The sequence below is a fragment of the Trichomycterus rosablanca genome, chromosome 15 (assembly GCF_030014385.1).
Source record: "Trichomycterus rosablanca isolate fTriRos1 chromosome 15, fTriRos1.hap1, whole genome shotgun sequence".
NCBI lineage: Eukaryota > Metazoa > Chordata > Actinopteri > Siluriformes > Trichomycteridae > Trichomycterus > Trichomycterus rosablanca.
The window spans coordinates 7,938,138-7,953,681 of NC_086002.1; the positions used below are offsets into that span (position 1 = coordinate 7,938,138).

A 15,544-nucleotide genomic window follows, 5' to 3' on the forward strand; every position below is an offset into this window, starting at 1 on the left:
CTGTTGTGTGCCAGGGGACTTCCCACAGACAGTAGCACTGCCCAGTATAAGTGTGCATGAGTGTGTCTTTAAATACTGGAAGCAGGTGCAGCTAGTTTGAGCCAGGGCCTGAAGTGAAACTCTGTAAGAAAATATTTGTACGACTGTATCCAGGACTCACTTTATCCAGCCCACAGATTCCAGACTGCATGTGTTATGCCAAACGTGCCCCAAAACACTCAACCTTCAGATTGTCCCAAATTCAAAGCCGAGTTCAAGCTGAAGTAAAATTTCTAAACACTTGTTAAAAAAGACATGTTCAGCCGCTCAGGTGGCGAAGCGGTAAAAACACACGCTAGCGCACCAGAGCTGGGATTTCAAATACATCGTATCGAATCTGTGCGTGGTCACATGAACTATGATTGGCCTATTGTTCACACAGGGGTGGGGTCTCTTGATGCATGCTCAATAAAACTAAACAGCCACTGGCGAAACGGATGGCCCAACATAGAAAATCGACCTCTTCTGGCCAGGACTCCGCAGTTTTACACTCACCTGCAAGCCAGTGGCCACTCATTTAATGATGACGATGTGCAGATCCTTGACAGGGAGGAACGCTGGTTTGAACGGGGAGTCAAAGAGGCCATCTATGTGAAGAGGGAACGACCATCCCTAAACTGAGGAGGGGGCCTGAGAGTACATCTCTCACCATCTTTCAACGCCATAATAGGAGCTCAGACTGAAGAAGTCACTTGGATGAGTGACGAAACGTATCTCTACAACAAACTTGTGTCCAGATGAACTGATTCAACTTTGTGGATAGGGGTGGGGTATTAAGCCGGATAGGAACTCCTCATAACCAATGCACTATGACCTCTGCTGGCTGATTGATAGCGCCTGCACAGAAGCGGGGAAAGAGTGTGGATCAGGGTGTGTCTCTTCCTACACAAGGCTTATTCGCATATATGTCTAGTATGGGTGACAAAATGCATACGGCTGCTGCCCATGTGTCGGAGGGGGCGTGGGTTAGCTTCGTTCTCCTCAAATCAAAGCGGGGGTCAGCATTAGTGGAGAGGAAGCGTGCAATTGGCTGGTCGAGAGTTTACACAGACATGATTTGCTATATCTCTTTGGAGAGTAGGGGGTGGCCGAGCAGCCTAGCCTCTGGGGGGGTGCACCTATTACTTTTAGTGCTGGTCCAAAGCCTAGATATAAGGAGGGTTGCATCAGATAGGGCACCTGGAGTAAAAACTGTGCCAAAGGCATGCCATTCAAGTATGCAAACTAGAATGATACACTGTGGCGCCCCCTAAATGTATTTTAATTGCATATAAAATAAATGCATTTAAACAAAAATTTATATGTTTACAAGAGTAAATAGTGTATGTCCAAAAAAACTGATTATGTCCATAATTATTAAGCTTTGTGCTTATTGTTATAACATTTCTCCAACAATTCCCAAACCTCATTTGTGGTTTCAAAATCCTACCATAATTTTTAGGTCAGTAGATTGGCATGGCAAACAGCTTCATCTCCTTTTTAAACCAGTTTAAAGTCGTTTTTGTTTGTATGTTTCGGGTTGTTGTCTTTTTAAAACATCATTTTTTCCCAGATTATGTTTCCTAATTTAATTGTTCTCCAGTACGTCCCAGTACATCACTTCATTTAGGTTTTATTATGATGTGTAACAATTCAGCTTTGTTTGCAGAAAAGCAGCTTAAGATCATAATGCTTCTCGCTCTATAACTCACTGTAAATATGGATGTTCTGTAACTTTTATGGAACTGTGACTGCTGGATTCTCACTCAGCATCTTTGTTAACAGTCTGCGAGCATGTTGTAAAATCCTGTGTGCCGCACCTTTCTGCAGACGATTACATGTGCTTACAGGCACTATTGCACGATTACATGTGCTTACAGGCACTTTTGCACGATTACATGTGCTTACAGGCACTTTTGCACGATTACATGTGCTTACAGGCACTTTTGCACGATTACATGTGCTTACAGGCACTTTTGCACTGCACATTATAAAACCCGGTGATACTGACTGGAATGTTTATGCCTATAAACACGTTTCTTTCAGTTTACGAGTACAAAGTCAAAAGACACTGCAGCTGTATAGTTAAAAGAATTAGAATATGTTTTACGAGGGGTTCTGGGTGGTGCAGCTGTTTATTACGTGAGCCCACCTCGAACGTGGATCTCAGCGGTGCTAGCAGCCAACCAGGCGTCTACACAGACATGAATGGCTATGTCTGAGAGGGGGGAGTGGCCGGAGCCCTGGAGTGGATGGATTGGCACCCTGTCTAGGGTATTCGTGCCTTGTGTCCAGTGTCACAATCCTGACCAATCCTGACCAGGATAAAGCGGTGAATGGAAAATAATAAGACTTAATTTTATATAATTATTTTTTACCCATTGTTAGCAGTGGGTGGATGAATCATCTACACCCACATTGCAGAATAGATTGTCTGTCATATAACAACTGGTGTACCGGCTGCATACTGTATTACATGGTAAACCAGATAACATCTGGTTAGGTTAACCAGTTTGACTTTCCAAGGTACTTTTCTAGTTATTTTGATTTTGTCACCCTTCTATTTTAAACCATTTTATAAAACTGGCTTGTCCTTGCTGCTTCTGTTAAAATCCATCCAATTTCATCATCGGTATGGCTGCAGCGTACTTAGCATTCCAGCAGCAGCTGTCGCGAGCTCTTGATCAATGGTGCCTTGAAATGTTTTAGTCCTTTCAGACGTCACAATGGCTGAGTGTCCCATTACTTCACGGCCTAGAAATGAGGACACTGGTGAATTCTTTTTGATAACAAGGTGCAAAAAATGATAAACATCTGCCTTGATGCTACTCTCATAAACAGAGTTGGATATACAGTACAAAAAATAAGTACAGTCCCAAATAATGAAATACTTCAGATTTTAGAACCAGTACTAATAATACACTGCTGAATTCCAGTTTTTTACAGTAAGAGCACTATGACATGACAGCAGTGGGATCACAAAGACAAATTGTCTGCAGTGTTTGATTTCCAAAGACAAGGTCCAGGAGTTATAATAATCGTGACTCTGGGGTTTATTACTACATGTTTTTCCATTTAGCATGTAGTTTTCCATTCTCTCATCCATTATAACAAATCTACTTGTAAACAAGACTCTCCGGCTGTGTCCCAATCCGCATCACGTACTAAATACTGAATGACAGATAAGCACAGCAGCATAACTGAGCTCCATTTACATGATACAGCAAAACCCTTTTTGTGCTGGTCGTGCCATTGTTACCTATGGAGTGAGGCAGTCCTGCTTAACTTGTTCATGTGAGACCCGGACACACTTTTTGCGTGCACATTTACCTCTTTGACGCTTGGTTCAATCTGATCAAACTGAGACCCAGTTTGCCACTGACCTTTGTAAAGCGCTGTCAGTGAGACAAACAGTTTATATGACATAGTGGAAAAAGGAGCACAGACATGGTGGACTGGTTCCACAAAACACTGAACTGTTTAACTTTGAATTTGAAGCATGGCATTGTGGGGAAAAATGCATTAATTCACCCTTTGAGATTGATGCCAACCATTGCTAGAGCTTCATGACTTCAACAATTATCCATCCAATAAAAAATTGACGTCCGCCAACAGAGTTGACACACTTCTATAGATGTCTGTTGCACTATTGATCAGTATGGGCAAGCAGCAATGACCTATGGATAAGTATGCGACCCACATTTTGTCCATGAGTTGACCCAGGCAACACAAACGATGCATCAAAATGAAACACAAAATGACAAATACTTAATTAATAAAAATGCTGGCAATCTGGTCCCACTGTGGTTTACAAGATGTAACATAAGGCATCCACAAGGGGGGTGGGTTTGTGTGAAAGTTCATTTTGTGTTTATGTGATTAAATGTAATAAAATTTGTTTATTAAATTATTTTTTCCGCAACCCATTTTTGTAGACCCTGGTATAAAGCACATCACCTATAGACTCCTAAGCAGTGAAAATTAGGTAATAAGTTGCATAAAGTGAGATACAAAATCTGTGACTCATTCCCTGCCGTCTATGTACACCGATCAGCCATAACATTAAAACCACCTCTTTGTTTCTACACTTGCTGTCCATTTTATCAGCTCCACTTACCATATAGAAGAACTTTGTAGTTCTACAATTACTGACTGTAGTCTATCGGTTTCTCTGCATGCTTTGTTAGCCCCCTTTCATGCTGTTCTTCAATGATCAGGACCACCACAATACCAATACAGAGTAGGTATTATTTGGGTGGTGGGTAATTCTTAGCACTGCAGTGACACTGACATGGTGGTGGTGTGTTAGTGTGTTTTGTGCTGGTATGAGTGGATCAGACACGGCAGCGCTAATGGAGTTTTTAAACACTTCACTGTCACTGCTGGACTGAGAATAGTTCACCAACCAAAAATATATCCAGCCAATATCCCCCGTGGGCAGCGTCCTGTGACCACTGCTGAAGGTCTAGAAGATGACCAACTCAAACAGCAGCAATAGATGAGCGATCGTCTCTGACTTTACATCTACAAGGTGGACCAACTAGGTAGTGTCTAATAGAGTGGACAGTGAGTGGACACAGTATTTAAAAACTCCGGCAGCGCTGCTGTGTCTGATCCACTCATACCAGTACAACACACACTAACACACCACCACCATGTCAGTGTCACTGCAGTGCTGAGAATGATCCACCACCTAAATAATACCTGCTCTGTGGTGGTCCTGTGGGGACACTTCTAATCACAAAATGTCCTGACCATTGAAGAACAGGGTGAAAGCAGACTAAAATGATATGTAGAGAAACAGATGGACTACAGTCAGTAATTGTAGAACTTCAAAGTGCTTCTATATGGGAAGTGGAGCTGATAAAATGGACAGTGAGTGTAGAAACAAGGAGGTGGTTTTAATGTTTTGGCTGATCAGTGTATATTCTATGGCTGACAAAAAGACGCAAATAAATAGTTGTGTGGTGTGCACTGTACAACAAATCAGTGTTTTAGAAAACTGTGTAGTATGCACTAGGGTTTAGACTGGAGGTCAAGGTCTTTAAAAAAAAAGAACAAACATGGTTAGAGACCAAATGAAAAAGGCAAACCAAGCAAAAGATTCTGTCAGCAATCCAGAGAAAAGAGCAGCAGGATTTAAAGGAAATGTTTCAGCAGCACATTCTCGCTCCATGGTAAATTTAGAGGCTGGTCTGGTAACTAAAGCCAGGCGTGTCTGAGGAACCTCATTGTCTGGAAATATATAACCAGATCAAAGCTCATGTGTGTGCCAAACTGAGGGTGGGGAGGTGGTCAAGAGCCCACTGTCTGGCAAACAAACAGTCTGACATGCACTTAAACACGCACTGATCACAGCCGCGGCTGCCCACACACACACACACACACACATCAAAAGCAGCTTGTCCCACCTCACTTCCCCTGAGCCAGCATTTCTATCCTGAAATTTGAACAGATGGCACAATCGGAAACTCACACACACACACACAGCGCCATGCTACGACTCTCTAGGAACTCCCTACTTTCATCCGAGACGCACTTACTGTCCTCCTCACCAATGTCTCTCACCACTCTGCAATCTTTAATGAATTAGGTCTACTTCGTACCGCTCTACTGGAGCGTGTGGCGGCGGGGGAACAAACCTGGTACTGAAATCTTCCTCACTAAATTTAGCTTCTCTCTCTTATTCTGAACTTGTGAAAAGCCAGTGGGAGCCAATCAACCCTTTTTTGCACTTTTTTTTTAACCAGCTTAGTGTACTAAATCCCTTCCTCGCTTCTAATCACAAAATGCCAGTGTCCAGTGCCACAGAGTGTGACGTACTGTTTCCACTAGGGCTGCCGCGATTGGTCGACCCAGTCAATGATTTCAATAAATATCAATATTTTAAGTTGATGCATCGTTTTTAAAGCTATGTTTATAAATTATCCTGTTTTATTTCTACAGTGTTTCCATTTATATAACCATTCATATGATTTCCCTCAGCACTACTTGCTGCGTGCATGATCTAAGTCATATTTGGTACAGTCACTGGTTGGCGGTATTAAGCTCAGTCTTAAAAAATGCCATCTGCAGCAGTCAGAGGCCAACTGTAGAGAGCTTTCAAAGAACAGACCCAAATCATCAAAAGTTTGGGAAAAAGGTGGTTTGTACACTGTGCAAAGCTTTGATTGTATACCACAGCAGCACTAGAGCGATGTTGCACGTCTATATTGTTTCATTACGCTTCTTAATCGCGGAGATCTCTGAATACCGTATTCCTTAGCGAGTTCAGTTAGGGCGCATGAGACATGGCAAACTTTTACTTCTATATTGTTTCATTAAGCTTCTTAATCGCGGAGATCTCTGAATACTGTATTTCTTAGCAAGTTCAGTTAGACCGCCGTGCACTTTGCTGCGTTGGGCTCGCGATTTTTGCGGTTGCCGCGGTGCTCAAAGCGCAAAAAGCTTCTCATGCGGAACACTTAGCACTTTGTTTACATCGCTTAGAATGTGAAGTCATTGTTGAGTGAATGTGTAGGTTAGAATCTGGACTCATTCTGTCATTACTGTACGTTGGACTTAATGAGACGTGCCGACCTCTAACTATTTTATTTCTGCTATAAGTTTAAGCACTTTGCTTTGTGTGCATGTTGCACTTTGTTTAATATGGAGCACTTGAGAATTTGATAATATGGACATAAACCCTGATAACATTTAGTTTTGTGACATATTATTATGCCATACTGTTTGTTGGTAAAATAAAAGAAGCTTAAATTAGATTAAATTTTTTGGAGGAAAATTAATTGTTTAGATTAATCGACTAATCGATAAAATAGTCTATAGATTAATCGATATAAAAATAGTTTCCACCCATGTAAATATCCTAATCTGCACACAGTCACTTTCTACACACATACCCATCATTTATTTTATTTATTTTTGCAAACCATACTTCAGTTGTACTGGTTCATCCTTTGTAAATGTCAAGATGTTTTATGTTGTAAATCTGTTTCTTCTTCTTTTCTCTTTTTTGGAGTGTCACACTAAATTGTGTTGTATGTATAATGACAAAAAAGGTTTATCTTTTTCTTCACTAATGTATATTCACTTTAAAACTGTATATATGCCGACTTTATAGTTACAGATGGTTTTTTGAAACAGGATAAAAAACCAAAACTGTTGACCATTGTTTTTTCCAGCACAGCAGCAAGTGTCTCTCTAAAAGTGTAGGTGTATTTATTACATCTCATGAATTGTGCCTTTATCCACCATGCCTAAGCTTTAACAATGACTGGCCTTTCCTTCCCCCATTAAACTGGGAACAGTACACTAAACTGGATGTTACTGACACTTGAAAAGTGCTGAGGCACTGAGATACACACTCATCCTTGAAGATGTGGCAGGCCATTCATGCTCAGTGGGCTAAACACATTCTGGGCACATGGAAGCACATAGAGGCGAGCGGCCCACGCATTCCCAGATCAAGAATGGAAGACCTTCATTTGGGATAGCATTTGGCGCTGGTGCGTGGTTCTGTGGTTACAGAACTGGGGAATGCTTTGAATCCTTGGATTGTGCTAAGTGTAAAGTTTGGTGGAGCGGGGGATTATGGTGTGGGGTTGTTTCTCAGGAGTTGGGCTCGGCCCCTTAGTTCCAGTGAAAGGAACTCTTAATGCTTCAGCATACCAAGAGATTTTGGACAATTTCATGCTCCCAACTTTGTGGGAACAGTTTGGGGATGGCCCCTACCTGTTCCAACATGATTGCGCACCAGTGCACAAAGCAAGGTCCATAAAGACATGGATGAGCTAGTTTGGAAGAACTTGACTGGCCTGCACAGAGTCCTGACCTCAACCAGAAAGAACACCTTTGGGATGAATTAGAGTGGAGACTGCGAGCCAGGCCTTCTCGTCCAACATCAGTGTCTGACCTCACAAATGCGCTTCTGGAAGAATGGTCAAAAATTCCCATAAACACACCTAAAACCTTGTGGAAAGCCTTCCCAGAAAAGTTGAAGCTGTTATAGCTGCAAAGGGTGGGCCGACATCATATTAAACCTTAAGGATTAAGAATGGGATGTCACTCAAGTTCATATGCGTGTGAAGGCACACAAGCGAATACTTTTGACAATAAAGTGTAGATATCAGTAGAGCTGTCATGACTCAATTTTGGCAGACAACACCTATTCGACCGCTCCCATATCAATTTCTTACCACAGAAAAGGAAGAAATACCATTTAGCACTTTATATTTACATTTTACCACCGCTTTATCCTGGTCAGGGTTGTGAAGAGTCCGGTTTTCCAGTATCACTGGGCACAATGTGGTAACACACCTCAGACAGGACAATCGCATCTTTGTTTGGCTTCAGCCATTCTCTCTTCTGACTGGTATTTAGACTGGCCAATAGCACTGCTAAGATTTCGTATCCACGATCTTAGCTGTAGTGGGATAGTGTAATTTACAGCTGTGCCACTCAAGCGGCTACAGTCTTATATAGATGCACTAAATAATATGAAAAAATAATGTGTGTAATGTGTAAGTATGATATTTTAGATAATCATAGATATGTAGCATTCAAGTACTTTACAATAAACAGTGCTTTAAGTGGATTGTATTCACTTTCAATGGTCATGTGATCTTTATTGGTGTCATAATGCTTTCACTGCATGAGCGCACTGGGAATTATTGGCCTCTTAGTAGCTTAGAAGAACATGGATTTTGTATTAACAGTGTGGTTTTTTAAAAGAACAATTTTAGAAAAGAACCAAATTAATGCCCAGTGAAGTTTTGTTGTGCATCACTTACTTAACATTTAAATTGATCTTTTCTGAATACAGAATAGAGTGGACTAGTGTTTGAGTTGATTACAATAGTGTAATTCAAAGCTTATTCACCTCACAAAAAACCCCAGCAGAACTGAACTTTATAAAGCCCTTAAATAATAATCTTGGGTGGTGGGTGGTAGTTTTGGTAAATGAAATATGTAAGTACAGCATGAAGTGACTTAATTGTCTGAAATTCAAAAGGTTGGTACAATAGTAGATTGACTCCAGGTCAATGCCCATTTTGGAATTAGTTTTCGGTGTAGGTATTCAAAAAGGTTTTGTTCTGGCTAGTCAGCTCTGCACTTTGAAGATGCTGTGTTACTAAACCCAGGACAAAAAAAGCCAGCCGCAGAAAAGTCATGTACCAATCCAACCCAGCCACCAGACAGTATCAGCAAAATGCCAGGTCAGTTGGAAGCCTCAAAAATGTTTCATAAGAGCAAAATTAATGCTTCAATGACCCAGTTAACTACAGACTCTGAAATTGCATAAAAAATGTTCAGACCAAACCACCAGATGTTTTGGCTGACCTAAGCGAGCCATTGTTAAGAACTATGTTTGTATAGTCATGGTGTCCTCATGTAAGTGGGTGGTTTTAGGTACAGGAACAAATTTCAGGGTGAAAGCACACTAGTAAACTTAGGTGACCTACATAATAACATACCTCTGGTTTTGCTTGGTTTTACTCCACAGATGGATCTGGTTTAATGAAGGAAAATCTGACATAGATCTTCATCAGATGACTAAAGAATAAACATTCTGCAGATGATCTCTTTGGCTAATAGCAACTCTAGATACATTAAAGCTACGCCCCGATCTCTGCGCTATTCCACTTACAGGCGCCCTGGGCAACCAAGGTCCTTACACAGCATTGACAAACCCACCCCTCTGCTGCAGACATTAGCCAATTGTGTGTGCAAGGGATTCGAACCCGGGAGCTCAGAATCTTGGCGCTGGTGTGCTAGCGGATTATTATACTGTGCCACCTGGGTGCAGGGTATTATTCATTCTTTACTAAACTTGCACTGTTGCATTTCAATGACATCCAACAAACCTGCTGTCCATCCTGTCAGATAGTGAAGTGAGAATCAACATTAAAATTCCAACCCTGATGTGCTTTACTTTACTAGTCATCGCTTAGTATGTCTCAACAGAGCACAGACAACAGTTCCACATTAAAGCAGCACTTAATGGGCAGTTTTGTTAGGTTGTGGGCATCACCAAGCTCTTCAGTATGATCTGTTCTCATTCCACTCTTTGTCTATTAAGATTTCATGGCTGTATGGTTCATTTTATGCATATATTAGCAATCGGTGTTGCTAAAATAGTCAAACCCACAAGGTAGATTGGAAGTCAGAGTACTTTGACATTTACCCCTATGTCCAAAGTTTGCTTCTTTTTTTTTTTTTTTGGAGGGGGGGCTTTTCAGGTCTTTTTGCTCAAAAGTTTGGAGTTTTATGTATTTATTTTTTTATGTTGCCAGCCTTGCCTGCAGTTTCTTTATTGCAGCTGGCTGTACCTGAGGTGAAAAAAGAGTAAAATGCATTTTAATGCAAAACTATCATCCATCCAAAAAAAAAAACATACAGATATATTGTGACTGTGTTTGATTATGACAGGATTATGACATATGTCTTCAAATGCCACTCATTACAGTGAACTGGACAGAGGTGCCTATTTCTAAATTCCTCAGAGGTTGCCTTGGCTTCACTTTCCTACATCGTGCTAATATCACGACTTTAGCTACATCGGTGCTTCACCACACTCGGGCTTTAATCCAGTACTAGTGAGAAGCTGGCTAAATGAGCCTGAATGATTAAAGAGATCCTACAGGGAAAAGAACAAAACTGCAACCTGGCAATCAGAGCATGCTGTATGCCCAGAATATTACTGAAATCCTTTCAAACATGACATCTTTTCAACAGTCGTGAGGCACATCGAGGGAAAAGTTCTGTACATAGGTTCAATCTACACATCATACTGCCAGTACAAATCCTACTGACTTAGTTCTGACAAACTGTGGCTCAGTGGGTAGCACTGTCACATCATCAAGAAGGTCCTGGGTTTGATTCCCAGGTAAAATGGTCCGGGTTCTTTTTGTCTGGAGTTTCCTCCAGAAGCTCCCCCCACAGTCCAAAGACATGCAAGTGAGGTGAATTGGCGATACAAAATTGTCCATGACTGTGTTTGACATTAAACTTGAACTGATGAGTCTCCTGTAAGCAGTAACTACCTGTCCTGTCATGAATGTAACCAAAGAGTGTAAATGATGTTAAAATTCTAATAAATAGATAAATGATCATGACAAACAGAGCCTTATCTTGTTTGAAATGGACCGCAGACTTTTGGGGTGTGGTGCAACAGTGATGAACCAGGTGTGAAGTCAGTTTTTCCAAGTAATGTCTATGTATATCTTCTATGGGGGAAATGAAGATTGTTCCAGAGAACCGTCAATGACGTGCTTATGAAGAATCCTATGACTAGGATTTTAGTCACAGAGCTAACTACCTTTTTCTCATTTAATTCCCTGTAATTTAAGCAATATACCCAGACATTACTGTGGAACCTGGAAAATTACTGGAAAACAAGCACAGACTCAAGTGCCCATTATCATATATAGTCATTTGGGCCAACAAAACTGGTGATTTCAAAGCACCTGATGAATTGCTTCAGTTGCACGTCGTGCAGTTACATATCATTTGCAGCCAACAACTATATCACCATGTCAAATAGTAATTGCTCTCTAAACTTCACATTCAGGTATAATTGCTCTTTAGATGGTTGTTTGGATACATAACCTAACTGTGCTAAAGCTTTAGATTACAGACTTATGACCAGACTTTATCCTTCAGGATTTTCTTGTCGCAGCAGAACTCATGATTCCATTAATTACGGAGTCACCCCACCCCTATAGTAGCAGAGCATCCTCATATTTTTGCACAACAACTACTATGTTTGACTGTAGATATGATGTTCTATTACTGCAATGCTGTGTTGGCTTTACATGTTTTGGAAAATGTTACATATGGCTTTGTTATTACGTATTAGTGTCTTTTGGGATATTGTACCATTGACTAAGACAAAACGAAGTAGGTTCACTCTCCAATACTGTCAAGTTGCCACTGTTGGGCCCTTGAGCTAGGCCTTTAAGAAAGTGAATTAGACTCAGAAATCCCAAAGTGTTATGTTGTGCCAAGGTATAAACATTGGTGGAGCAGTGAATCTAATTATATTTCATACACCACTAACACACTGTGCTTACTAATGTGGATTTATCAAGACTTCTTAAGAAAAAATTAGATGGTAAGACTTGTCGAAACCCTTGTGGTTATAGGTGCTCTACACCTTGGATGAAGGTTTACCATGTTAACCATGTACCATAACACCACCTAACTTTAAAGTCTTGCATTTTAATATGTAAGCATCAGTTGCAGTAACACACTGTGGACAAGATGCCTATTCATTGCAAGGCCTCAGCCATACCCCCATTCAGACATGTCTGTATGTAGATTCCCGACCGGCTGATAGCACCACAGGGGATTCGAACCCTATCTCCCATTGGTAATGGACCGGTGCAATTTACCATTGCATTACCCAAACGCCATCATTTAATTATATTTGTAAAATTAGAATTTGTTAATGAGAAACTGTACTACTGCCTTTTTCTGTCCTAAATGCTGTCCTAAGCATAATAGTAGTATTCTAGTTATGCTACTTACAGAGACCTCAGACTAGACCAAGAGCTATATGTAGAACATTTAAAACCTGCAGATCGCTCATGAATAAGAGTCAGTGGTGACACCCCTCATTAGTGTGTTTATTATGCCAGCTCACTTATATACAGTACAGGCCAAAAGTTTGGACACACCAGCCAAAAGTTTGGACACACCTTCTCTTCAATGTTTTTTCTTGATTATTTTTATTTTCTACATTGTAGATTAATACTGAAGACATCCAAACTATGAAGAATTATGTAGTGAACCAAAAAGTGTTAAACAAACCAGAATATGTTTTATATTTTACCAACTCTACCTCTGCACAACCCAACTGATGGTCTCAAACACATTAAAAAAGCAACAAATTCCAAAAATTCACTCTAGACAAGGCACAAACATTCATTGAAAACCATTCCAGGTGGAAACCTAATAAAGCTGGTTGAGAAAATTTCAAAGAGTGTGCAAATCTGTCATTAAAGCAAAAGATGGCTACTTTGAAGAATCTAAAATATAAAACATATTCTGGTTTGTTTAACACTTTTTTGTTTACTACATAATTCCATATGTGTTCCTTCATAGTTTGGATGTCTTTAGTATTAATCTACAATGTAGAAAATTTAAAAAAGATTAAGAAAAACCACAGGAATGAGAAGGTGTGTCCAAACTTTTGGCCTGTACTGTATGTGGGGCTGGAGTTCAACCGTGGAGTTACATTTTTCCAGGGGAGGCTTAGCAGCTTGCTCAGTCACTCCTCTGTAGCTTATCAATGAAGGCTTTGAGTCTGCTTGGCCATTTTGGTTTGAACATGGCGTCTATGGCTTCCTCTACAACACACTGGGTTCTTTTGATAAAGGACTGTATGTGTGATAAATTACCGTGGAATATTAGAGTGGAAATCCCCACGACACTGCTGTTAGAACACATGGATACAATATATACTGTATATACAGTCGCCCTATTTCCCATTAGAACGCCTATTGAGAATTTATTACTAATTTTGTAAACCATATTTTATCTATTGAAAGACACAAGGTTGTACAACATGCACATCATGCACTACTTGAACTGCAGTTCACCAGGTTTATTTGTAAAGCCAATTTAGTTAACTAGCCTTGATATCAGACAGCCATGAATCTAAATCTCACTCATGTCTAACCTTCCTGAACAACAAGCATTTGAAGCACACTAGGCTGGGAGTCTTAGAACATCTCTGAAAAGCTAAAAATGAAGTGTTCAAACAAATATTGTTCTGTAACAAAGCCATGTCTGAGGTGTTGGGTCTCCCCTAAATTACACTTATAAAAGTCACACTATAATCCCTCTGCTGCAGTCGCAAATGCTACAATACAGAGGATTCAGTTTCACTAACTTTATAGCCATTTATTTAAGAAAAAACTGGAAAGGGTTGTAACCTTGCTCACCCCGCTGCCACAACTTTATCTGACATGCATGCTGCCACCAACAGCTTCCTTTCACCTGCTTGAGGAGAGTACGGAGAGTCACGCACTGGCATCTGCAATCAACCACTCAGATTTTAGCAAAGGTGGGCTAGCGTGTTTAGCAGTGGTGGGCTATTTCTAGAGTTTTTCCAAAAAAAAAAAATGAAAACACTTTGTAGAAGCCCCATTGTAGGCAATTACAGCTGCAAGTCTTCTTGAATAAGTCTCTACAAGATTTGCACACCAGGACTTGGGAAATTTATCCCATTCTGGCTTTAGGGCAAAAGTTATTCATAAATGTACAGCTTAAAAACAATTAACAAAACAACCCCAGACCTCTTATTTGACAACCTTAACACATGTACTGCCCACAAGCTGTTTTTGCATTTGTCTGAATGGGCTGCCCAGGTCCTTGTGTGCAGTATGTTATTTGTAGATTAGAAGAAGTGTACACTGCAAGAGACAGATGAACGTAAATCAGTTTTTACCTGAAGGTCGAAGAATTTGCTGTATCTTCTGTAGACTATGTGAGATGTGGAATCAGAGTAAGTGACATTGATGAGATAAACCTGCAGGGAGGAAAGAAACATGTATGAGTTTTCAGCAAGATTCAAAATTTACTGTACACATAACATATTCATATACACTGATCATCCATAACATTAAAACCATCCCCTAGTTTCTACACACACTGTCTATTTTATCAGCTCCACTTACTATATAGAAGCACTTTGTAGGTCTACAATTACTGACTGTAGTCCATCTGTTTCTCTACATACCTTTTTAGCCTGCTTTCACCCTCTTCTTCAATGGTCAGGACCCCCACAGAGCAGGTATTATTTAGGTGGTGGATCATTCTCAGCACTGCACAGCAGCGCTGCTGGAGTTTTTAAAAACCATGTCCACTAACTGTCCACTCTATTAGACACTCCTACCTAGTTGATCCACCTTGTAAATGTTAAGTCAGAGACGATCGCTCATCTATTGCTACTGTTTGAGTTGGTCACCTTCTAGACCTTCATCAGTGGTCACAAGACGCTGCCTACTGGGTGCTGTTGGCTGGATATTTTTGGATGGTGGACTATTCTCAGTCCAGCAGTGACAGTGAGGTGTTAAAAAACTCCAGCAGCATTGCTGTGTCTGATCCACTCATACCAGCACAACACACACTAACACACCACCACCATGTCAGTGTCACTGCAGTACTGAGAATGATCCACCACCCAAATAATACCTACTCTGTAGTGGTCCTGGGAGAGTCCTGACCATTGAACAACAGCATGAAAGGGGGCTAACAGAGCATGTAGCGAAACAGTCTTCTATAGTGAAATAGAGAAATAGTGCTTCTATATGGTAAGTGGAGCTGATAAAATGGACAGTGAGTGTAGAAACAAGGAGGTCGTCATAATGTTATGCCTGGTCAGTGTATACGGTACTTCACTTATAGTGGAAGAACTGTGAGTTTTTCCACATTCATTCAATACAGGATGAGCCTGGTATGCTGAGTTAGTTTTTCCGGCCACCATCTTCTTTTCCACAGGAGAGACATGCACTGAATGTAT

General features: G+C 40.6%; 1 protein-coding gene across 7 annotated transcripts in view; it reads right to left on the minus strand.

The window, feature by feature from the left end:
* sh3pxd2aa (SH3 and PX domains 2Aa) overlaps window positions 1-15,544 on the minus strand; it is a 129,768-nt gene that overhangs the window by 91,823 nt on the left and 22,401 nt on the right. For all 7 annotated transcript variants that reach the window (XM_063010717.1, XM_063010715.1, XM_063010714.1 and 4 more), the window contains exon 2: window positions 14,471-14,551. In XM_063010717.1, the coding sequence (XP_062866787.1) occupies window positions 14,471-14,551 (81 nt within the window). The remainder of the gene's footprint in view (window positions 1-14,470; window positions 14,552-15,544) is intronic.